Below are 27,795 nucleotides of genomic sequence, written 5' to 3'. Positions count from 1 at the left end.
TTTCCATCAAGAGCATAGAAACCTGACATAAAACATGAGTTTGGTATGACTCTCTGAAACAGGCAATTAGTCTGCAACTTGACGAATCCACAACCATCTGTCCGTACATAATACCCACTCACATGTCTGGACAAGAAGTTTAGTTTGCTGGTACAGCTGCTAGACACAGTTAAGTGATGCTGAAAGACAATGGAAACACAAGTTCAGATTTGTGAGAAAGGTCAGTCCTGGTGGTAATTTGTCCGTGTTTTTGCCAGTCCCTTGTCAACCATTACGTGCTAGGTACCACGGTCTGTATGTTATTAACAGACAAGTCAGAATATGGTGTACGAACACCAGACTTTGTCATGTCATGTCAAAATGATCAGAAAGTATCATGAAATAAATGACAATGACAATGCACCACTGAATGGCCTGTAAATATCGCATCAGATTGTGAAACTGATGAGAATTGTGACTTTGTCAGGTTTGATGGTTTATAAATAATATAGGACTGACAACCAAGCCGCGTGTAGTCTTCTAATTTAGTGAATTTTATTCAATAATCACAAGAATTTTTCTTTAAAAAAAGAAAAAGCTACATTTGGTTTGTTTCATAAAAAGGGAAGCGCTCGTAAAATACTCATCTGACAGTCATAATTATATATATATATATATATATATATATATATATATATATATATATATATATATATATATATATATATAGTAAATTGACGTTTATACTGTATACGGCTTTTCCATTGGACGAGAAGTCGGTCACATGACCGCGAAATTGACGTTCATGAGTGTATGAACGACACAATTTGACGCTCATACGTTTTTCACGAGACCGTGTTCTTGAAATGACGTAAACACTGACGGACTACTTCCTTATTCCTGGAGAAACCTCTGGGAATTCCCTCGCACGAAAACATACATATGCGTTCTTTCTGATCATTTATAACATTTCGTTTTGGTCTCAGCGTTTCAGTTTTCATTGAGAAACGTAAGAGAGCTTGACTGCATGATTGCTCACGAATATCCTCGCCCATCCTAATAAACAAACGACGAAATGCATATCCAAATTATCGTAGTTTCGACTCGATCCTTGTCTAGGCTGACACTGACCGCTCCAGCAATCGAGGAATTTACCTTAGTGTCTGTTTGACGCATCTTTAATCACCTTTCAATGATTGGCCAGTTGATCAATGATGACTAACACATGTAACCGCCACAGGTTCATAAACAACTTCTGGAATCTCTCCCGTCACGTTTATCGTGTCGGCCATCTTAACGTCTCGTACTTGATGTAAATGTATTACGACGCCCTGTTTTCGTGATTGACTTACTCAGCTCGTTCTTTACAGACCTTTCTCATAATAATGGTGATATAATTTGAACACGTGTTGCGTTAGATGTTTCTAAAGAGAAAGTTGTACATCCGTACGCTCATGTCAGCTCTCCTTTTGAGGAACTATTTTATTCCGCGATATAGCTGGTTGTTGTATGGCTGAAAGTCACACGTACTAATTAAACTTGTGTGGCCTACATCCTTTGATGTAAGAAACTATAAGAATTGCCTTTCACTTTCTAGCTCCGACGTTCATGCAGTTTTGCCCTCACTCTATAAAGGTTCATACTCCAATGAACTCCCACAAAGTGAAGGTCAATTATTAAATGATCCTAACAAAATTATCTTTTAGTGAGCATTAAAACAGATTATCACTCTTAACGTAGCCATACTCTTCTTTTACACTTGCATCGTATTTGCATTTGTAACCTCGTTTGTTTACATCTCTCGTTCAAACTAGCAATCTTGGAAGCGTTACAATAGTCAATGAGTTTGTGATGCCCAAAAAACATTAACTACTCATTTATAGCAGATATATGATTGTTTGTTTTCTTTGTTTGATGTTTAACGCCGCAATCAGCAATATTCCAGCTACATGACGGCGGTCTGAAAATCATCGAGTCTGCAATTGTTGGACGATGAAATGCTTGAAGCAAGTCAGCGAGCCTGACAACCAGATGCCGATTGTTCGCTCCAATGACAAGCATAGTCACCCCTACCGGCATGTATTGTTTGCTGAAGACCTAGTCTACCCCGGATCTTAACGGGGCTAGATGCATTTGTGATACAACGTGTGTATTTATCATGCATTATTTAAAAAAAGCATTAACCATGTGTATTGTATAAGATGTGTCTGTCATGCATTGTATACGATTTATTTATCACGTGTATTTTATAACCATGGACTGTATAACATCATTTATCATGTGTAGGAAGTGTTTATCATGTGTATGCTATAAGAGGTATTTGTCAAGCATCTGTATAACATATATTTGTCATGTCTATTATATACCATATATTTTTTCACATATGCTGTATGATATATAATTATTTGTCATGCTAATTGAATAAGTTATATTTGTCAGGTGCGTGGTATGATATATACTTGTCATGTTCGTCGTATATTAGTCAGAAGTCATTTTCGCTGTATGGTACATATCTGTCATACTGTAATAGTGTTATAGTGTAAGGTAATAGCCTTATTTGTCAGATACATTTAACAAGGTATGTTTGTCACGTGTATTGTCTGGATTATGAGTATTAAACTGTTCTTGCAAATTGTGTGAATGGTGGGTGCCGTATTTTAGTGATCTATTGATTTATCGTATTCCTGTCTATGTTATAAGGTAGAGTCACCAAATGTGGTGAAAACATACAATGTATATTTGTTATGTGTATTGTGTAACATATATTTGAACAAAGGGAAATAGGATAAGTTAAAATCCTGCGGAGTCCAGAAAGGCACACCATCGTTCAATCAATGTGTTTCTGTCCACAGTGGGTGTGGCTGGGGTGCCGGGATTTATTCGAACAAAATAAATTGTACCCGGAAATGTTTGACAAAAAATAATTAGGCTTTATTTTGATGGGAAAAAAATGAAAATGTCTGCCACAGAGATAACATTGTTGAAATTTGTGTTTTCGAAAGAAAGCCTTTTGCTCATTGTTTTCATTCAAAAGATACATGGTATTGAAAAAAAATATATCTGGTTTCAATACGCAGAATATAAAACGGTCGCTCCCTTGAGAGGCGACTATTTGGATGGCATGATCTTGCTCGGTGATCATACCATCAATGGCGTGGGTCTTAGCTCTTCCAATGATTTGTCTTATCCGGAGGCAAGTTATTTAGGAGTGCTGCTCGCTTGTTTACAAATAGACCATCAGTATAATTTCTTTGGTTGTAGTGGGTGCATTCGTTGTGACATACTGATATAGAGTATGACGGTAGACTAAAATCACTTTCCGAAATATGCTGCATCACTTGATTAGAAAAAGGCATTAACGCATAAGCTATCAAGATAAGATCCAAAGAAAACATGGGCTGAACATTTGGTGCCCATGGGGATCCCAACTTTCTGCCTAAATGCCCATATTTCAAAAACTTTTTACGTCAATAAGGAAGCCCAAGATTTCACATTTCACAGGAAACTTCAGATGGCATTTGCTATACTTTTTTGACAAATTGCCCTAAACCTTTAAAGATATATGTGAAACTGTATCTATGATCACCACATGTTGTAATAAAAGGCCAAAGGATCAAGGAATTAAGTGTTTTCCTTAAGCTGGTTTTGTGGGATAATTATGTCCAAAGTTGAAAAATGTAATTCATTCACATGATTAAACTTGGTTCTTTTCTGAGATTATAGAAAGTAAAGCAAATCGTTATATTTTCTTTAGAATCCATAGGGTTATAATTCCACGTGTCTCAATACTTTCACGACCGTTTAGGGAGTATGGTTCATCTTTGACGTCATTTAGAAAGTAATATAAGCGAAACATACAACATACAATACTTTGTTAGTTGGTTGGTTTGTTGTTTAACGCCGTACTCGGCAATATCTTAGCGATATGATCTGTAAATATTCGAGTCTGGACAAGACAATCCAGTGATTAATATCATGAGCATCGATCCACATAATTGAGATCGAGGACATGCATCAATCAAAACAGCGAGCCTTATCCCGTCAGTCGCCTCTTACGACGAACATCGTCGCCTTTCACGGGAAGCATGAGTTGCTTTAGACCTATTCTACCCCGGATCACAACATACAATAACTTTTGAATGAACCAAAATATCAGTAACAGAATCATATAACAGTGTGTCAATGGTAGATATTTGCTTGGAATTTTGTGAGTAGAAATAGAAACATATCGTCGGAATAATATACAGTTGCTGACAGATAGACCATGCCCCATGGCACATCTACTGTGATGACAAAATGACAATAGCACTGACATGATTGATGTACATTAAACGTTGTGTTTTTGTCAAATCACATTACTTGCTATTTATTATTCATAAAATTGGTAGGAGTATCAACATCCCTTGAGCCAGTGACATTTATACACTTTACTGTGTGAGAAAACCATTAGGTCTGACAGATATTTGCGCGTTCTGCCTCTTTGTAATTCCCATGCCGTGTAAGATGAAGCTCATCATCTGCTGCATATATTTCTCTTGGACAGTTTACGCTAGCAGTGTTTATCAAACGTCCTATATATGCAGAAAACAGGATGTCAACAGCGATGTGAAAGCAAAACCAGGGTTCTCTGTTCTTGACAATAACCTGGTGTCATGTGCTGTGACCTGTCACACAGAATATGACTGTATGTATTTTGTGTACAACAGACACAACAAGCGATGCGATTGTTACAATGAGAAGTGTAAGTAGACATAGTCTATCTTCCCCTTATTGCTATTTTTTTATTCATTTAAGCAAAGACTAAAGGATATATTTTGTCAACAGTGGCACCAAAGTATTTCTATATCACTTTATCTTAGCAATTACAGCAAAGTAAAATCATTGTTACAAACTGAAAGTTATTTAACTTATATAAAATGATAAAAGTTTAATCAGAGCTTATTGTAAACTTAAAATTTCATTGCATAATTTTAATGTAAATATATGTCGAAGGTCAAAAGACGATGCTATTGTGCACTCTTTTTGTACAAACTGTCCATCCGGAGAAGTAGAGGATGAATACCATGTCTTACTTATATGTGAAACGTATTCCCAACAAAGGTACAAATTTATCCCCATGTTGCAAGGTATTTTTTCAAACCGCCCATTAATGATAAATCTGCTAAACTCTGAAAATCCTGATATGATCCACGATGTTTCCTGTTTTCTTAAAGCATGTCACAAACATGTGACAAAAAACATCAAACCTCACAGCATCCACAAACTCACAGTATTTTGAATGAACCTTATACACAAATATTAGGATTTGGATAAAAAAACATCATGTCCATGGGAGATATAAGAATTGTGTGAGCCATTCATAGATTCACTTTGTTTGAATAATATGCTCACAATTTTGGATAATATATCTTTTTCTTGAAGAGGTGAAATCGAAAATATGTTAATAGTATATACATTATTTTATATTTGAAAGTCAGATAAGTGTCAACGGGTCAAAATTTGATACGATGGACTATGTTTCTGAACATTCTGCTTTTAGAAGATATTTCGTGTGGCTGGGGAAGGGTTTTTTATCGCATTTATTGACATACATGGTGATGCAATACTTGCAGTCGTGTGCGTTAAAGGCACCATGGATCTTTTATTTGCCATATATGATCTGAATGTTAATAAAGTATGCTGTTTCTGGCAGATGAACAAACAGATTGTACCAAAGCATATCAACTGTGTGAGGGAACGCATTTTATTTAGATTATTCTTTCATGCATCAATAAATGCCATCAGGGCTCGTGGCCGATTTAATAATGTTAATTTTATCCATTCACCTGAAACACATTTTGTTGATCAAATTTTTCAGAAATAGGTGGATGTATGAACTTTAATTTAGCAAGCGATATTTCTGGAACTATTTGTGTGAGGAAAAATATTAAAGTTATTTATTAATCATGATGCCTTTTTCACAGTGTATGTTTTATCCTGTGTACGAAAGAATCTCCTCCATGTTGGGAATATTTCGACAGTTTTATTCATTCACCTGAAACACATTTTGTTGATCAAATCATCTTATTTTTTCAGAAATAGGTCGATGTATGAAATTTGATTTTGGCAAGCGACATTTCTGGAACTATTTGTGAGAGGAAAAATATTAAAGTTATTTATTAATCATGATGCTTTTTTCACAGTGTATGTTTTATCCTGTGTACGAAAGAATCTCCTCCATGTTGGGAATATTTCGACAGTTTACGCTCGGAGCAGTGTTTATCAAACGTCCCATAAATGCAGAAAACAGGATATAATCAGAGAGGATCAAGCAGAACCATCATATTCTATTTTTGAGAATATTCTCGTTATTGCTTTGGCCTGTGACACAGCTTACCTCGTTTGTATTTTGTGCACAACAAATATAACAAACGATGCGATGGTAACATCGTAAATTGGAAGCTAATACACACGTGTCTTCAGATTGGGGGTGGGAGATGGGGATATGTAGAAGGTTTACCAGGCCGTCACGCCTTCAAGCTGACAATATCAACTTTATAGGGTTTGTGCAGCTGGGGACAATTATACACAGTTTTAACCGTCTTCTTTTAACTTTGGAAATGAACGATATTTCCCTCGTTATATACATGTAGTTGAGTGTGATAGCAGTCAGATTGGCACACTGGAAATCAGTAGCGCACCAATATGGTCCTTGAATGAGTAGGAAGTAAAATTCGCCCGACATAGAATCTTCTTGAGAATGTCCACATGTTCGCAATTATGTGTCCAGGGGGCTTTTCTTCTACATTGATCGTTAGATGTACTTCCTAAGTCACAGCAATCCCAAATTGTCCTCCTACAGATCACACCAGTTTACACTTTAAGTTACATAGTAAACTGTTACAATAAGGTTTAATATAACCTGATTCAATTTGATAAAAGTAGTCATCACCGTTGCCAGTAAATTATTTTTTTTAATGAGGATGCTGAATGAGTGGTGTCCACCCCATTCATTCTTGGAATATGTGCTCCAAACGGCGTAAAATAAACTCACTCATCCACTGAATAAAGTTGATTAATATAATGACCCCGATATAACTGCTTATCAACTAATGCATCCCTTTCAACTTGCTACCTTAGATGGTGCAATTGTATTTTGCTGCTCTGATCAGAGCGGGTGTTAGGTTACGTCATTGTCAACAACATTGTGGCTCTGCCGAGTGTTGACCAGATAAACCAAAGGTTGATATCATCAGCAATGTCTTGTTCAAGGAACAATTACAGGCAATCAACACAGGTACCAAACTTCAATACCCGATCTATTTAGTCGACTCTTACGACAAAAGTGTGCAACAAGTGACATAGTCTTATTCAGTGGTCAATGTGTAGCTGTCATGGCTGATCTATTTTCCGTTCACACTAAATTATCTTGCAGTTTGTGACAGTGGGGAGGGCGGAGAAGCAGCTAGTAAGAGCGCCGGTGGCTTGGCGTACAAACACACATGCAAGAAAAGATGCGCAAGTAAGTATACTGTTTGCTGTCGCTTTTATGCTTTTTAGCTATTCATATATCCTGGTGTAAATTTAACGTCATACCGTCAACCGATGACACATTTGCGGGGACATGATGAAAACATTTGCTACGCTCAATTGATACTATTGACATATTTTAAATGTGAAGATGAACATAATCTTAACATTAATTTTGTCGACGTCAGCAGCATCCCATGCCCTCTAGATGGTTGTGTTGTGTGTGTGACCTTGTTGGTCAACATCGTCATATTCCTATGCAAACAGAATACAGTTTTACAGATAAATGAAGCTTGTGAGTACATGTGACATAATGGAGTTTTTGCAGATAAATACTGCAAGAGTTATAAGCTATGCTCTGGTCACAAACGCTGGTCACGATCACGAAGACTGGTCACGGAAACTCGTCAAGAACACTTGTCACAAACACCGGTCACGAACACTGGTTACGAACACTTGTCACAAACACTGGTCACAAACACTGGTCACAAACACTGGTCACAAACACTTGTCACAAACACTGGTCACAGACACAGGTCACGAACACTGGTCACACACACTGGTCACGAACACTGGTCACGAACACTTGTCACTGACACTGGTCACAAACACTGGTCACGAACACTGGTCACAAACACTTGTCACGAACACTTGTCACAGACACTGGTCACAGACACCGGTCACAGACACCGGTCACGAACACTTGTCACAGTCAATGGTCTCAAACACTGGTCACGAACACTGGTCACGAACACTGGGCACAAACACTTGTCACAAACACTTGTCACAAACACTGGTCACGAACACTGGTCACAAACACTGGTCACGAACACTTGTCACAGCACTGGTCACAGAACTTGTCACAGACACTGGTCACAAACACTTGTCACAGACACAGGTAACGAACACTTGTCACAGACACTTGTCACAAACACTGGTCACGAACACTGGTCACAAACACTGGTCACGAACACTTGTCACAGCACTGGTCACAGAACTTGTCACAGACACTGGTCACAAACACTTGTCACAGACACAGGTAACGAACACTTGTCACAGACACTTGTCACAAACACTGGTCACGAACACTGGTCACAAACACTGGTCACAGACACTGGTCACAAACACTTGTCACAAACACTGGTCACAAACACTGGTCACAAACACTTGTCACAAACACTGGTCACAAACACTGGTCACAAACACTTGTCACAAACACTGGTCACAAACAATTGTCACGAACACTTTTCACAGGCACTGGTCACGAACACTTGTCACAGACACTGGTCACAAACACTTGTCACAAACACTGTTGACAAACACTGGTCACAAACACTGGTCACAAACACTTGTCACAGGCACTTGTCAGAGACACTGGTCACAAACACTGGTCACAGACAATGGTCACAAACACTGCTCACGAACACTTGTCACGAACACTTGTCACAGACACTGGTCACAAACACTGGTCACGAACACTGGTCACGAACACTGGTCACAAACACTTGTCACAAACACTGCTCACAAACACTGGTCACAAACACTGGTCACGAACACTTGTCACAGCACTGGTCACACAACACTGGTCACAGACAATGGTCACGAACACTGGTCACGAACACTTGTCAAAAACACTGGTCACAAACACTGGTCACAAACACTTGTCACAGACACTGGTCACAAACACTTGTCACAGTCAATGGTCACGAACACTGGTCACGAACACTGGCCGTGAACACTGGTCACAAACACTAGTCGCGATCACTGGTCACAAACACTGGTCACAAACACCGGTCACAAACACTTGTCACAAACACTGGTAACGAAATCTGGTCACAAACACTGGTCAGGAACAGTTGTCACAGCACTGGTCACAAACACTGGTCACAGACAATGGTCACGAACACTGGTCACGAACACTGGTCACGAACACTTGTCACAAGCATTGGTCACGAACACTGGTCACAAACACTAGTCACAAACACTGGTCACAAACACTGGTCACGAACACTTGTCAGAGACACTGGTCACAAACACTGGTCACAGACAATGGTCACAAACACTGCTCACGAACACTTGTCACGAACACTTGTCACAGACACTGGTCACAAACACTGGTCACGAACACTGGTCACAAACACTGGTCACAAACACTTGTCACAAACACTGCTCACAAACACTGCTCACGAACACTGGTCACGAACACTTGTCACAGTCAATGGTCACAAACACTGGTCACGAACACTGGTCACGAACACTGGGCACAAACACTTGTCACAAACACTTGTCACAAACACTTGTCACAAACACTGGTCACGAACACTGGTCACAAACACTGGTCACGAACACTTGTCACAGCACTGGTCACAAACACTGGTCACAGACAATGGTCACAAACACTGGTCTCGAACACTTGTCAAAAACACTGGTCACAAACACTTGTCACAGACACTGGTCACAAACACTGGTCACAGTCAATGGTCACGAACACTGGTCACGAACACTGGTCGTGAACACTGGTCACAAACACTAGTCGCGATCACTGGTCACAAACACTGGTCACAAACACTGGTCACAAACACTTGTCACAAACACTGGTCACAAACACTGGTCACAAACACTGGTCAGGAACACTTGTCACAGCACTAGTCACAAACACTGGTCACAGACAATGGTCACGAACACTGGTCACGAACACTGGTCACGAACACTTGTCACAAGCACTGGTCGCGATCACTGGTCAAAAACACTGGTCAGGAACACTGGTCACAAACACTGTTGACGAACACTGGTCACGAGCTCTTGTCACGAACACTTGTCACGAACAGTGGTCAGGAACACTGGTTACTGACACTGGTCACGAACACTGGTCAGGAACACTGGTCAGGAACACTTGTCACAAACACTGTTCACGAACACTGGTCACGAGGACTTGTCACGAACACTTGTCACAAACACTGGTCACAGACACTGGTCACGGACACTAGTCAGGAACACCTGTATGGAACACTAGTCCAGGCTCTTATGACAAACTTCGTATGAACAGGGAATATAAATAACGCCTATGTGACATTAGTATTTTGGCAGTTTTGTATGTGGCTTTCACCTGACCATATTCTCTGAAATTACCTCGCCATGCAGTTCACATATCACTCCGCGTCAGTGAGGCTACATGAACAAGTATGTATTTCAAGCGCAAGTGATGAGGGGAAATATAAGTGATGATAAAGGAACACATATTTAGTATTTTCCCGGTAAGCATACTAACAAACACAACTGGGCACACACTAGAGTGAATGAGTTTGGTATAACGCCGCTTTTAACAGTATTCCAGTTATATCACGGCGTGTCAGCCGGATGTAGGAGGAAAGCCCGAAGTCATGCAGATTTCAGACGTTTACCACTTTGATGAAACCCACGAGCATGGGTATGGTGGTGACAAACCGAGAAACATAATCGGGGTGAGCCGGGATTAGAACCCGGCAATCATACGTTTCTAGTGTGCCTAAGGGACGCAACTCTGCACAGCGAATCGCGACGTCTTAGACGACTGGGCCACTCATGCCCCCGGCACAAACTGACGTTGTCGCTGTCATTCAATGTCCGTTATTAAACATGGATCTGATTCACGTGGTAGTTTTGAAATAAGATATTGGCATGTATGTGACAGAAAAATGCCTTGGTGCTTAGGCAACTGATGGTTGTTCTCAATGTCGTTTCCAAACCACAGAACAAGCAACTTACAGGATATATCTGAAGACTGGAAGGAAAAGAGGCGCTGGTTCCAAAGCTGATTTGGTGCTAATCATCAAAGGGCGGTGTGGACAAATTGATAAAGAACTGCAAAATGGGAAAGATATCAAGCTGAAGAGAGGACGCCGAAACAAATTACATAAGGTACAGTAACTGTTCCCCATGGGAATGTAAAATCCACGCTCGTCACAGTGTAGCTAGAGTATGTGGGTGAACATTTCGATGCAAAATACTCGATAATATGGGTTACTTCAGCTACATGTAGCATGCAAATTTGAAGTTGCACATAATTAACTGCAAAGCAATAGATGATCGTAAGACAAATGGATGTTGATGATTCATAACCACACGCGTAGGATATATAAGGAATCGTAAAATGCATTTCTTTTGATTACGTTTAATTATGTTTTAGATGTTTTTATTTTTAATCCATACTTATTCAAGTATGTACAGATTTTATCTGTGGAACAAATCTTTTCAGTTCAAATCCGATTCTGTCTGCGGTGTGAGGGCAATTAGTCTTGCCTTTTCTGACCCCTGCCATAAAGATGATTGGTTCGTTGAATATGTGAGTTTCCGTGTTTGTCAGTATGTGCGTTAGTACAGCCTCAGTGTGAGGGAATGAGTTTAGACTGCACTTTACATCAGCACCATGGAAGCAACGAAAGCAAATATTAATTGAAACAGATTCGGAAACGAAAACTGTAAAGCATAAAGATTCAGAATAATACTATATAAACCATATGAGGTTCATTGTGACCCATATATTCACAATGTATTTATGAACAGAAACACCCACTTTATTTTCAGAATTATATTCATAATGATATGAATAATAAATCAAATGCTAGCATATTTGACATATTCTGCTACCAGTCAGTTAAGAATTTACTTTTAATTTGTTCATTGGAGTATTGAATCACAAGCTCTTCTTACAATTCGTTACAATTGCTTACCTCAGGAGATGTAGGCCTAGATCAATAAAAAAAATTGCTCAGTACGTTTGACGCCACGTTTACAGCCATACGACTAGCTGTGTCGCGGAATAAAATAGTTCCTCAAAAAGAGAGATGACATGAGCGTATGTATGCTCAAACTTGCTCTTAAAAAAACATCTGACACAACACATATATTCGAATAATATCACCATTAGATGAGAAAGGTTTGTTTAGTCACAATGACAGCGCGTCATAATACATTTGCATGAAGTACAAGACGCCAAAATGGCCGACACAGTAAACGTGACGGAAGGGTTTGGAAATTGTTAATGAATCTGTGACGGTAACATGTTTTAGTCATCACTGATCAATTGGCTGATCACTGAAAGGTGATTAAAGATGCATCAAATAGACACCGAGTTAAAATGCTGTAGACTGGTACTGTCAGCCTAGACACGGATCGAGTCGATACAACGATAGTTTGGATGTGCATATCTTCCTTTTGTTCACTAGGATGTCTTGTAGCTGTGATATTCGTTAACGATCAAGCAGTAAAACTGTCAGACGTTTCTCAATGTATACTAAAGCATTGAGTTCAAGATTAAATTATCTAAATGACCAGAAATAACGCTTCTATGTGTATTCGGGAATGTGGAAGTATTCCGTCAGTGTTTACGTCATTTCAAGAACACAGTCTCGTGAAAAACGTATGGGCGTCAAATTGTGTCATGTGACCGAAATCTCGTCCAATGAAAAAGCTGTATATCGTGTAAACTTCAATTTAAAAACAAACAAACAGTATATGAATAACGTTAGTGTTATGGTTATAGAGTATTAACAGACTATTTCAGGATATAGTGTTTCTTCTTTATTGTGAGGTTAAGTTGAGTTATGTCGAATGACTTACTGCCACTTTCTCCACCTATGACCAAGACCTGAACTGACCAAGATATTATAGTTCTGCGATTTGAACATTCTATTTGTTGGAAATCTCTGTGGTTCTGTCGCGTTTTAGGTGCTGGTGAACACTGAAGAGATGGAGACAGGTGATAGCGGCAAAATAAGGTTCAAGATAAAGTCCTGGCTCAGTACACGTGGTAAAAAGACAACTGGAATCTTCTGTACCTGTGTACCTTCATTTGGGATTTTTGCCTTAATGATGAAACGCCCACATACTGTCTGCCTGCCTAACCAGACATGTGAGTAATGCTGAGAACGGAAATAACGTTGACATAATTTCAAATGGTTTAGGTTTTGTGGAAATTGAATCTATGAAACCCTCACAGTATTGATGTTGACAAACGTGGGGCATGCTGAGTTACTCAATTTTGGTATACGATAACGGAGTGCCTGCAGTGCTCATCATCTTATAATTATCACTCTAACTCAGAGACAAGTAGATAACAGTTTCTTTTCTTTCAGTATGTGATCGTGCAGACTCAAGCTCAAAAGGGATAATAGTGGTAGTTGTTTGTTACATCTATAGGCAAGTGATCGTTTTCGTGATTGATGTTTGTGAAAAGTTAACAGTTCTGGGAAAGAGAATGACGAAACTTTAAAAGCTTTTATGAACATTGCAGAACTAAACACAATTATGCAATAATAATTTCTTGATATGTAGAACTATAAAAACGTAAACAACCCAAAATACCAGAGACAAAGTATTACAATTCATGGATGAACAATCCTGTTTTTCCCTTGCAAAGACATTTTACAAGAACTCCGACAAGAGACCATATACGTGGAGACCAAACAAACCCATAAAACAAGCTCAATTAGATTTCTTCCTCTTGTCAAAAGAGTGAGTGAGTGAGTGAGTTGGGTTAACGCCGCTTTTAACAATATTCCAGTTATATCGTGGCGTGTCAGCGTAATGTGGGAGGAATGCCCGAAGTGATGCAGGTCTCAAACGTTTACCACTTCGGTGAAACCCACGAGCACGGGTATGGTGCTGACAAACCAAGAAACATAATCGGGGCGAACCGGGATTCGAACCCACAATCATAGGTTTCTGACGTGCCCAAGGGACGCCACTCTGCACAGCGAATCGCAGCGCCTTAGACGACTGGGCCACCCGTGCCCCCTTATCAAGAGAAAGCTATTGTTGAAAACAAGCTAAAGAAGTAATAAAAAATACAACAGAACCTTTTAAAACAGGTGTCGCTAAACAGGGGAATGACAAATTTAATAACGATTACAAACACTTTTACGAAATACTACTGTTGATGATAAGAGCTCAACCCATAAAATACTCCTCTGAAAGGAAACGGAAGCTACAACAGAAACAAAACGACTGACAAAAACATATAGAGGAATTGCAATCAACCTTAATACATCAAAGAGTATGAACTAAAAATGAAATATTGAAGAAAATAGTAAAGAAACGTAAAGAGGCAAACAGGTACGCAGCATTATGACACCTTGCCTTTAACATGACGGAACAAATATGGGCAAATGATTAATGGTAGCCCCCAGAGATATAACGTGTCCTCAAAAAATTAGTTCCAATATAGTAGTATTCATAGATTATACCAACAAACCAGTTGCTGTACAAAATGGAATACACAGAATCATTTCTTGCGAGTATTGTAAACGAGAAAAAACAAACCTAAATGCGCATGTTCTTTCACTGTAAAATTGTTAAACATGTCTGGAGCAACCTTGCAAAATGGATCAGAATTGGTATAGAACTAGAATTTTCAAGCTTGACAATTTTATTAGGATATCAAGAAAAAACGAAATTATTTTTTAAAAAATCATATCATAACTGCATCAAGCAAAAAAACCACATTCAAATAAAACATTTCCGAATCCCTTCCGGAATTCCAAGACATCAAACAAGAAATAACCAACTCATATTACATCGACAGAAGTATGTCATATTTACAATGTAATTACACACAGTTCTTACAATTGTGGTCACTCTGTCAGCATCTATTCGAGTAAACCACCAACTTACACAATTCCAGCAAAGAATTCCAGCTATCCTACTACTAGTTTTGTTTCTCTTTATCCAAAAGGTATACTTTGTAACATTTATGTATTAAAAATTGTATGTAAACTATATCATGTAAACCTATTGTTTGTGTACAAAAGGAAGTACAATACTTAACCAAATCACTTTTTGTAATTTCTTGAAGTTTCTTGAAAATCAATGCTTCATACTATACACAAATGTACCGGGACATTCAGGCCATCAGGGTTAGATTTATCAGTGCGATATGTCGAGTCGATATCAGTAGGCTTTTCAGGATGAGGAAGGACAGTCTCCAAGAAAATTGAAGGTGTTCTCGGCAAAAAACAACTTACCCAGTCATTCTGAAAACTTTATCACAATCTCGATAAGTGAAAATTTGGAACACGTACATTCATGTCATGTCTGTTGAGTTCACACAGTGCATGGCTGTGTATAGCTTCGTATGTCATTCGTGTAACTAGTATAGTCATATAAAGATCACACGATGACGCCACACTATCCCATTACAAATTGCGTCTTACACCAATATTCAATTTCAATTTCAATCAGTTTATTCATATATAACTGTAAGGCCACAGGCCCATAGTACAGAATACATGACAATGTGGAAGCGGTTAGGAATGTTACAAGGATTCATTTCTTAATAACATGGCATGATATATAAAGAGATTTTGTATAGCCGTTTTGCTCACATGTGAAATTAAAGAGATAAACTTGTATTTATTTACACCAATACATACCTCCATGCATCAAGATGTGATCGTAGAACAGGATCAACCGGGAGCATCTTTCCCCACTCAATCTAACATGTTTTTTTGTAATGTCATGCATATATTAACTATTAAGAATACTTCACTGTAGAAGTGTAACATTTGGTACATGTAATCCGTAACTTTGGTCATTTAACTGGTACCTTTTCGAACGACCTCCACTGAAGGTCAAGGTCATTGGAATGGCCATCTGCTTCTTTGTGTACTAAACCAACTATCGGTTTTTGTCTAAAATTCTACCATGACCTTGATGAATGTTTGATTCCAATTGGTTAAAAAGAGGTTTCTGTTTTGCTACGGACACCCTTTCATATATATTAAGTCTTTCATACAAATAACGTGCGTGTAAATACAACGATAGCCTACTTATCGATTCATAAAAGAAGTGGCTGCCGATCAATCACTCCCGTATGAACTGCAAAAAGTATATATATTTCCTCTATTACACGCTGGGTCGCAAATACAAGGCAGGTAAAAGATAGCCTGGGGTCTAATAGAGGAAATACGGTGGATTGATATCGGATGTTTTGGCTGTTCGCCTACAGTTTTATCACAATTTAATTATGCACGACTTGATGTACCAGTGTGTTGTTTACTTTAGCCGACAGTGCAATTCGCCTTCGGTTTTATAAAAAAAAATCTTTATGCACAACTGATTTATCTTATTTCGAGTCTACCCCCTTCGGTTACACTGTAGAATCACCCAAGCAACCGTATAAAGAGAGTACAATACAATACACACTAGTTTATCATAGTCTGTTTATTATATACTGAAGATAAATACCACAAGTAGAGATTGCTGCAGCGCATCAATTGTTCCCCGCCATATAATGCCCTATACAGTGGGTGTAAGCAATTGGAGGAGGGGATTGGTGTAAAGTACAAATTGGTTGTAATCAATGTATGCATGTTTGGAAAGCACAATAACAGTAACAGTGTTTTTAAGTGGCCAGCACAAGGAAAACCAATACCACGACTGACATATACACATATCTATGTACACAACTTCATATAAATGGAACGGTCAAAGGATGTATACAATCACTCACGAGGAGACCCACAGGTGCACAAATTAATAATTCAAGCTTTCCATGCTGTTATCCCTGTACAGTTAGCAATTATATTGTTAAAATCCTTATAGAACCAATAATGTAATACAAATGTGAAGTTTAGGGTGTAGATTAAAAAAATATTAATACACTTCTTCCAGAAAGATGACAGGTTCCGTTTTGTAAATCATTACTACGAGTAAGCAAGAAAGCACATAACAGTGTCTGTCAGGGACAACTTGGTTTATACCTAGTATCAGTGCCAATAATAATATATAAAAATACAATTCCTTAATAGATAACACGAAAGATGCCATTCTTAAACATGCTTTGGCAGCAAAGATCAATCTTCCTGGTCAAAATGGTGACTGGGTTAAATAAAACAAACTTAATAGTAAACAAAAATAAACTCAATGAATCAACTGCAAATAAGCTGCAGTACAAATGTCAAAATATGTTCAAGCATTCATTAAGCGATTCCCATAATTCCAACAGCAAATTAAGAACATACAGGTTGGTCAAGTCATCAATAAATATGGAGAATTATCTAACATATTGTAAAAAACAAAGCTCATAGTTCAAAACTTTGATAAAGTAATCACAAACTAAAATTGAAACTGGTAGATATACAAAACACCAACCCCACTGGAACAATGTCTCTGTAAAACATGTGATGTCTCAGAAGATGAACAACATAAAATAAAATAAAGTACAATGAAGAAAGGGAATATCACTTCAACAAACCATGTTTGTTCAACCTTGATAAAGAATAGTGTACACTCTGTTAGTTGGAACAATTCTTAATATTTTTTGCCAACAATTATCCAGAAACTAGTTTTAAGATCTCTTATTATATCTACAATTATAAACACATTCTTTGTATGTATATCACCATAGATTTGTTTCATTATCATATTGTTTCCATATAGTTATATTACACTTATTTTAATTTGAAATTGTTATAATGTACCTCCTTCGTATGTTAAATGTATCTGTGTGTTTTATACTTACTCTGCATATATTTCGTAGTTTGTAACAGTGAAATATTGCCACTGGTTCTTCATGGAATGTTACGCAATAAACATCTAAACACATTTTGTTGTACCATAGATATTCCAGTTGTGTACGGAGCAACGGTTGGCCCAATCGCCTAAGGCGCTGCAATTCGCTTTGCAAAGTTGTGTCCAATGGGCACGCCAGAAACCCATGGCAGTGTGTTCGAATAAATAAAAGGCTGAACATAGAGAATCTCACCCAAAGGGTCTTTTGATATTAATAATAGCAACACGAGTTGATAAAAGTGGAAACATACCGAGTCTTACCAAGGATTTTTGCCACTTTTATCGACGAGTGTTGATATATTTGATATCCAAAGACACGAGGGTGAGATTTTATTTTTCATCCAACATCATTCTTCCAAGTTTTTTTTCAGTTTGTTGACAGCAATTATCAGTGACTTCAGTGTACGAAGTACTGCTATCAGCTTCAGTAGCAGAGCCATTAGTGATGTCATTTGATTATGACGTCATGGTAACCAGTGATGTCAACAATTGCAACGATATCGAGAGTGTAGATATCGCTTGATCTCATCCAAGCGATATCTCCTGTGGGAGCCAGTTTTGGATGATAAAAGATATACTATGCCTACAGCTGCAGGAGATAATTGCATAAAGCGCAATAATTTATACTTACAAAATATAGACCGGTTAACTTAAGTGAAAGGAGATATATTTAAGCTAAGTATGTTTAGCTCTTTTAAAATTAAAATCAACCAATAGGAAGGATTATTTACATAACGAAACATGACTTTGGTTAAAACATGTCCAGATTAAGTCACCCTCATTTCATTTCACAGACTCCAATATGTTTAGAGAAACCAAAATAGCGCTCTCCTTCAGTCCAAAACAACCTAACCCTTACACTTTCCACAGCACCCGCAGTATATATGCATACCGGTTGTACGTACACACAGACACACATGCTCACAAAGATACACTATGACATACAGACAGAAGTAAATATATTCCGCATTTGTTCGCTAGTACACAATCCAAAGCGTGTGTATATTCATTCACAGAAACACGAGATTACACCTTACATACAGACAATAGGGTGATATACTCACACATACCCTCACACACACACACACTCAGACGCACACAAACATATTCACTTTAGTTACGTATATAAATTGAACAACAAAAGTTCCTGTGACACCAATATTTAAGTGTATTGTTCAAACAAGTGAAGTTTGGTTTTCAATATGTTAGTACATGTAGGGAATCAAGTCACAAAAACGCAACTGCTACATAAAAGCATGCAATCCCTTTTGACTTGTATGCAAGCCCCATGCATCTCACTGCCCAAGAATGGGTATAAAACATTTGCGTTAACAGGATTCCATATGCATTGTTTAGCATCGTGCTGACAACAACGACTCACAAAAACAACAAAATTACGCACAAATTCAACATTACGAAATGCCACGCCTGTCCGAAAATGAGAATCTGCGAGCTATTGGTATGCTTGAAGCAGGATCGAGTCAACGTAGTGTTGCAAGACAATTTAACGTCCACAGAAAGACCATTTAGTGTTGATGGCAACGTTGGCAACAGACGAATGAAGTCAGAGACCATCCTCGGAGTGGCAGGCCACGCGTAACCAATAATCGGCAAGACAACTGGATTCGAACAACAATCGATTCCAGCCAACAACAGTGACTGCAGGAAGCCTTCGACAAATATCTTCACCAATCGTACGTCGCCGCCTCAGATGTGCAGGGATTGTCGCCAGAAGACCCATTTTGACAGGAAGCCATCGTCAAGCACGTCTTCAGTGGAGCTGACAGCGTCTACGCTTGACGGCCATGCAGTGGGGACAAGTTCTATTCACTGACGAGTCTTCACCTCAGCCACAGCTTGATTCGAGTGTGTAGACGTCGAGGTGAACGTTACGTCAATCATTGTGTCATGGAAGAAGATCGGTCCAGGGGCGGGGCGGCAGCGTTATAGTATGGGGTGGGATTACAGCAAGACAGAGGACCCGTTTGATATTGGTAGATGGAAATCTCAATGGACAGCGCTACAGCGACGATATCACCGGCCCTGTTCTACCGGTTTTGCGTCGTCATGGCCCAGGCATTACCTTTCCACATTACAACGCCCGGCCTCATATTGCTCGACTTGTTCAGGATTATCTTAAACAAAACAACGTGAATATCATCCCCTGGCCGGCACTCTCCCCTGATCGAGCACATGTGGGATGAGATAGATCGGCGCCTTCGACGCCAACCACGTGTTCCACAGACACTCCAGGAACTTCTAAACATGCTCCAACAGATATGGACAGATATCCCACAGGACTTAGTGCGACGCCTTGTCCATTCCATGAGACGAAGATGTTCTGCTTGCATCGCAAGCAGAGGTGGACACACACGCTATCCATTTGTAAATTGACATTTTTGCATGTTCACGTTTTTTTTATGAAATAACGCATTTTCAGTATAGCAAATTAAAGAACTGAACACTTACAGGAGTCTTTTATCTGTTGCAAACCGAAACTGTTTCAGATTTAGTAAAAAACATAGTACTACATGATATAGGCAGACATTAATAAGTTGAATATCAGTATTCTTAATGAGATACAATGGGCGAAGAGGAAGACATACTACATGAGGAATGATTTGTGAAACTTGTCTACGGGTAACATTTTAAAGCACATGGTAGCTATTGTAGATTGTTATCATTAAATACAATCTTCCAATCATTAGTACAGTTTGGGTTTAATACTTCTGATTAATGATTATAACCCCGTGGTATTTAACCTCCTGGAGATGATCATCCTTATAATTGTTTTACGCACCACTCAGCAATATTCCAGCTATATCAAGGCGGTCTGTAAATAATCGAGTCTGGACCAGACAATCAAGTGATTGACATCATAAACATTGATCCACGCAGTTGGGATCGATGACATGCATCAACAAAGTCAGCGAGCCTGACCACCAGAACCTGTTAGTCGCCTTTAACGACAAGCATAGTCGCCTTTTACGGCAAGCACGGGTCTGATTTGAAAGAGGTAATTCGTAATATCAGTGGTACGTGTCGCCCAAGCAATGGAAACGTGAAGCGTCCAGAAAATCATCTATGCCCTACCACAGACGGGATGACGAGATCTGCATTTGGATCCATGTTTAAACAGTATAGAGTTGCGTCCCTTTGGCACGCCAGAAACCTATGATTGTGGGTTCGAATCCCGGTTCGCCCCGATTATGTTTCTAGGTTTGTCAGCACCATACCCGTGCTCGTGGGTTTCACCGAAGTGGTAAACGTCTGAGACCTGCATCACTTTGGGCTTTCCTCCCTCATTAAGCTGACACGCCGCGATACGATGACTCGCATCAACCAAATCAGCGAGACTGAACCCGTTTCAACCATAACACATACGTTTATAAAACGCTAGTCGCGCATTAGAGGAAACACGATGTTGGTTATCAACATCGTACGATATACAGTCCGTCCTCCTAGCTAAATGTATCCGGGTGTCACGGCTTCACGGGGCTTACAATGCTGACTAATACCATGGCTGAAGTGCAGACAAAAATACCCGCAGGGTCCCACTACACGTAACAATACCAATTACAACATATTTGCATATTTATCAAAACTGCATTTATCACGTATGTGTATATTTATCATAACTCCGTTAATCACACATATGCACATTTATCATAACTCCATTTATCACATATATACATATTTATCATAACTCCATAAATCACATGTATATTCATCATAACTCCATTTATCACATATATGCATATTTATCATAACTCCCTAGAGCACATGTATATTTATCATAACTACATTAATCAAATATATGATTATTTATTTATTTATTATTATTTATTTAACTCCATTAATCACAGACACACACACACACACACACACACACACACACACATATATATATATATATTGTCCACTAGTACAAATGATAGCCATAACGAATTAATGAATTTATATATTTTCTTCGATGCAGTCTGAAATTCAAACATAGGCAAATACGTATACATTATTCATACTACGTGAGCATATACGATGAAAGCATGTGGTACAGTGTTCATGAATATGAATTTACAATGTACAATTTGTGAGCAGTAGGGTTTTTATATGTCCAGTGGATATACGACAAGTGTTTCGTTACATTCCATATAAAGAACATGTAGCAATACGATGTATTACGAAGTATTATAATTCATTTCGTCAGTTAAGTCATTAACCTCTGAACCGAGAAACAATAAAAAAAACCATATCAACCTCAAGTTTATCAATCAGGCATAAAAAAAACATAATATATATATATAAGACATGAACTAGACAGTGCAAAATAATATGGCAGTCAAAGTCATAGCAATGTTGATTACAATGTTTGAATTCTTTTGACACTTTTGCTCTTGATCCTATTCTAAGGGGTCTTAGATGTGGATAGAGATGCATTGTATTATGAAGAGCATGCATGTGTATGCGGGTATGAATTTTGTTACACGTGAGAGATCTGGTGATTCTCCAAATGTTTTTTTTTTCCTTCTCTGACAGGCGTCTGATTGCAATAGCTCGCCAAGCCGATTTTGTTGGGAATGAACCCATATCAGTATATTCTTTTTATATAGCTGTCTAAATTATTCTTTTTAGCAGTGTTTTGAAGGTTGCTGCATATGTTTACTTGACGGCTAATATTGACAATAGCGTTGGTAGCAATCGTTAAATACAATCGATATCAGAGAACCTTCCTAATTATTGTAATTTACCTTTATCTCTATGCCATGCCTCGACCACATCACATAGACGAATCTGTTGGGTGTCTTTTTCCAAGCCCTTGCACATGGCGAGCAAAGCAGCTTTGTGTGCATTCAAACATTTCTAGTTCTGTATAGTGTGAGGCTAATAACAATTTGCATCCATAAAAAACTTGTACATAGAATAATTATTTTCCACATTTTGACACACTTAGTAGGGTGGACCATGCGGTCGGCCTCCTGTGCATCGATCCACGCAATTGGAATACGATGACATTAACAAAGTCAGCGAGCCTGCCCACCCGATCCCGTTAGAGGCTTCTTACGACAAGCATAGCCGCCTTTTACGGCAAGTATGTGTTGCATAAGACATATTCTAACACGGAGCATCATGTTTTTTGTCGAATTATACCCGGAAATTATGACCAAAAAAATCGCATTCAAATGCTGGTAACATTCAGAACGTTATATGTACATGTAGTTTGTACCATATGAATTGATAGACGGTTTTAAGAAGAAAAAAACTGAATTATTCCATACAATTTCGCATTGAGCAACAACAATGAAAGGGTTGCGACTGCCATTAGATTGTGCTGTGTAATGAAACACCTGTAATAGACTTTGGGTTATCATTAATGATAAGACACGAACTCATGAGTTATCTTTTCAGCTTGTCGGCAGACGAAAGACGTTCATGCAGGTACCCGCATCAATCGGATCTGCTGTGGACAATCCACCGATCGGTCAAATGCAATGTCAATGTCAAACTTTCTCCGAAACTTAAACTTCGAATAGCTCGTAATTTTCTAAGAAGGCCATTGCCGAATGACGTCACGCAATGTATAGAGACGTAATCAATTAAAAATGTGTTACAACTTTATTTTCGATTTGCGTCAAATGGAATCTGTTTATATATGATAAACTTGACTGCTTATTCTTTTACATTGGCAATGAATATTTAGGTCAGACTGACCATATTATGTTTTGAGTCTATTGGATATGTTTTGTGGCAACCCCCTCTCTAAAAAATTCACATATTTATTTTCATGTTGAAATTTATACAGCCTTTAAATTACTAACCTATTCTTACCGGCTATTGGGACACTACAATGATGACACAAGCTGACGACCATGTCATAGCTGTAGAAACACTCATGCTTTAGTGAACTCATACAAAAATATGTTTCAGCTAAAATATCATAACACGCTTGCGATTCGTTCAAATATACTATGCAAAAAGAGTAGGGGACATTTTCTTTTTAGGTGAACCTACAGAACTATACGCCAATGACTGGCAGTGAGTAAGATATTTCTGTGGCAAAACATTTCAAGAATCAAGCTCCTCAAAACAACATTGTGAGAGTCATGTAGGGGTGGTATGCTAAATTTATTATTGTAACTATGAATCCGTTGTGAGCAGACGCATATGGTTTTCTTTGGACCAAATGCTCAAGACATTTTATTTGTACATTTAATCATGAAGAAAAAAACAACATGTCACGTTTGCAACGTGCTGAACGTTTACATGCCATAGGTATATTGCAGGTGGGCACATGTCAAAACATTGTTGCCCAAACGCTGCATGTATCTCAATCTGATGGCCCGATACCAACATTGATGACTGACGCCGCTCTGGACGCCTGAGGGAAAAATCTGTTAATCAGAACGATTGCAGTAAAACATCGTTTTCAAACTGCCATTCAAATAAGAGACCGATTGCAACAGGCAACCTGTGTAATACATGCCCCAAAGGTGCAAAGTCTTCTGCATAAATAGCATTTGCGTGCACGACTTCCAAGACTCACCCCGACACTTAATGCACGTCATTTGAACCAGAGGCGTCAGTGGTGTCTGACGAAGAGAGGTTAACTCTCGACTTCGATGACCAATGGAATCGAGTTACGAGACGTCCTAATGTGAGTTGTATGGACGTCGTACAGAATGATCCTTTTTCGGGGTGGGTCCATTTATATTGTTCATTGCAGAGTCACAAGGCCAGGCCCATCGGGACAACATCATTGCACTACTCGTCGTACCATTGCACAACAAGTTGGGTAATGTTTCATCTTTCAAGATAATAATGCACATACTCGTTGTGCCAGGATTTTGGCCAAATTCCCCCAACAGCAAAACATCATGGCCAGAACTCAGTCATGACCTTCCCCCCAATGAACATGTCTGGGACTGAATTGGCAGACGTTAGTGTCAACGTCTATTCCACCCATCAATCTCACTGATGAGTGGAACAACACGATTCAAGCTAACACTGTCCGCCTCATCAGAAGCATTCGATGAATTCGTGCACATTGAGGTGGTTCCATCCGATATTAGTTACGTTGGCCGCAAAATTAAAATGAGTCCCTTTACCTCTTTTACGACCTAGTGCGCCGCCATCTCATCCCAACAACCATTAGAACCTATTAGATCGGATCGCCTACTCCCAAGCAAATAAGATCATATCATTTCCAATTGCCAATACCACACAGATCAGATGATATGTTATGTCGCTTCTATCCCTTACCTTTTTATCATAGCGTACAGATGGTGCGATTTTGAACGTTGGGTTCACAAGAAGCCGTTGATTTCAAGTTGATTGTGTTTAAGGTAGCGATCAAGGTTATTCCACTTTTTAGCGATGTGCATGTGCCTGTATGCGTGTATTAGTACGGGCTAATGTAATGATAACCATCTCGGATTCAGACGCATATTTAACATGAATATGAATAACCTCTCAGTGAGTGTATGATAACTTCAAGGTGACCTCTTCTTGTCTTATCCCCTTTTTGCCGAGTGCCGACCAGGCCGCAACAAGTACAATGTCTTTCGCCGTCTGTTTAACGTCTTTTGGTATGACAAAACCGGAGTTCAAACCGAAAGTTCTCTTGACGTACGCTCTATCCATTAGATAACGGAGGTATTCACATAATATCTTTGACATCGAACAGTCACCCAATGGACCCAAGGTAGATATTTCATATAATAATGTTAAGGTTTTTTTTTTATATACCTATATTTGTGTCTTTCTCTCCTTGATAGGTTTCGCATACACGTCTCCTGTGTTGACATTTCCAGACACGATTGGACCGCCTTGTTTCTTTTTCTTGGGTTTCTTTACTTCAGCGTATATGTCTGAAACTGATGTTCCCACAATGAGTATTTAATGCGTAACATATATGCACCTTCATTTATTCATATTGTCTTTAACGTTAGAAATTGAGTAAAATAGATACAAAAAGAGAGTCAGAAAAATACCTATAATAAAAGAACATAAGGTCAGCTGGAAGACATAACAGATTTGCCTCACCGTGTGGAACCTTTGTAATTCTGGTTTTGTCAGGTTTAGCGTATAGGTTTTCAAGGTTGACGTTACCAGGCGCAACCTGATCCTGTGGTGTGTTCGTTGCTGGTACATCCACATTTGCGTATCCATCTGGTGAACGAACGGTATGTGTACATGAATTCATGCAGCGTAACCATTTATTTACGAGTGTAAAGGAAGCAGATCTATGTAGTAGAACGAGCATGAGAGAATGGGCGTATGTTGCACTGTATTCGTATATCATTTTAACATTTGTTCTATGTTTAACATCAGTTCTATGGTAATCACCTGTCATAATAAAATCTTCCTCCCGTTCATGAGATTCTTTGATAGAAGAGATGTCAGGTGACCCCTCATACAACTCATTATCCACTGAAACATGAAAGGTGTTTTTTGTTTAAAAAAACAGACACCAGAACATTTCGTACTTTTGGATAGGCAAGGGCAACCTTCGGTGATTTCACAGAATACAGATCATTATCAACTGTACTATTAACATGTATAACCGCGTGTATGACATACATGTAAATACATAAGTATCATATACTGCATGGCCATGTAATGAAGCTCAGTTCGACAGTTACTCTTCGAAATCAGTTAATTATCACCGCGTTTTTAATACCTGTGTCGGGGCTTGACGTATTTTGACAACCCAAAGTGCTGGAACGAAAAGAACACAAAAATAACAAGAAATACAAGAAGTTAAAGTGATAAATACAAAAGACTTAATAATAACAAATGTATTGAAACGAATAATTTATCGGGTAAGAAGATATAACCTCAACATGTTTGTTTGATTCTTGTTTTACGCTGCACTTATCAATACCCAAACAATATGACGGCCGCCTATAAATTATCTATTCTGGACCAATGCCGTTGGGATTGGAGGAAACGCTACCTATTGCTTGTCGTAAGAGACGATTAAATGGATCGGGTGGTCAGACAAGGTGACTTGGTTGATTTCATGTTATTATTTGCGTGGATGGATGCACATTGATTGTGTGGTCCAGACTTGATTATTTACAGACCACCATCATATAACTTGAATACAACAAATATATAGACAAACTTATCTATTTATGCTTTGATTTGTGCATGATTACGTGTGTTTAACAGGATGAGTTACACTCACGCTGTGGCATTTCTCTCGCCTTTCATATCATTTTGCTGATCTGGAAAAAGATATGTTCGGAGTCAGGACTTTACCTTTTCAAACACCATCTGGTATTGATGTTAAATCGTTTAATATATCAAATTTCTAACTTTTGCACTCCATGAATCCTCAGAAATGCATTATGTGACATGTGAAGCCATATGCTATTTATGTCAATGGTCCAAAATTACATACAATTGCTGAGTCAAAGTGTAATCGGGTACAATGTCAACACAAATACACACGGTCTGATTTTCTTCTCTGTCTGAGACACACGATGCCCACTATGACGACAGTGAGCAACGTAACGCCACCTACTGACCCACACACGATGTAAAGTGTCTCAGAACCTCTGTCATCTGTAACGATAGAAATATATTATCAGAACAAATTGTTGCCCCAGGATGCATCAGATGTGACGTATCATGAATTACAGCGAATATGTGTATGAGTATGGTGCTACCACATCACGGACTATCCACAGAGCTACCTGGACGTTCGATGTTGAGGTAACCACTTTCCAACCCTGTAAAAGTCAGTCATTTTAGCTG

General features: G+C 38.7%; 1 protein-coding gene across 3 annotated transcripts; it reads right to left on the bottom strand.

Annotated features, from left to right (window-relative positions):
* Positions 1–27,748, bottom strand: LOC124127889. 3 transcript variants are annotated; one of them, XM_048390200.1, is made up of 7 exons: positions 27,490–27,737; positions 27,224–27,263; positions 26,714–26,751; positions 26,380–26,463; positions 26,077–26,202; positions 25,780–25,907; positions 1–179 (listed from the first exon to the last, which is right to left on the bottom strand). In XM_048390200.1, exons 2-6 carry the CDS (start codon positions 27,247–27,249, stop codon positions 25,780–25,782), a joined length of 402 nt encoding a protein of 133 aa, XP_048246157.1. In that variant the 5' UTR covers positions 27,250–27,263; positions 27,490–27,737; the 3' UTR covers positions 1–179. The 3 variants fall into 3 exon arrangements, with proteins under 3 accessions (XP_048246157.1, XP_048246158.1, XP_048246156.1); XM_048390201.1 differs by lacking the exon at positions 1–179 and having other exon boundaries at positions 23,436–25,907; positions 26,143–26,202; positions 27,490–27,748; XM_048390199.1 differs by lacking the exon at positions 1–179 and having other exon boundaries at positions 23,436–25,907.
* Between the last annotated feature and the right edge of the window lie 47 nt (positions 27,749–27,795).

The sequence above is a fragment of the Haliotis rufescens genome, unplaced genomic scaffold (genome assembly GCF_023055435.1).
Source record: "Haliotis rufescens isolate VD_foot unplaced genomic scaffold, xgHalRufe1.0.p SCAF_87, whole genome shotgun sequence".
Classification (NCBI taxonomy): domain Eukaryota; kingdom Metazoa; phylum Mollusca; class Gastropoda; order Lepetellida; family Haliotidae; genus Haliotis; species Haliotis rufescens.
The sequence above is the reverse complement of the archived record's forward strand: the minus strand, read 5'-3'. Positions and strand labels throughout refer to the sequence as shown.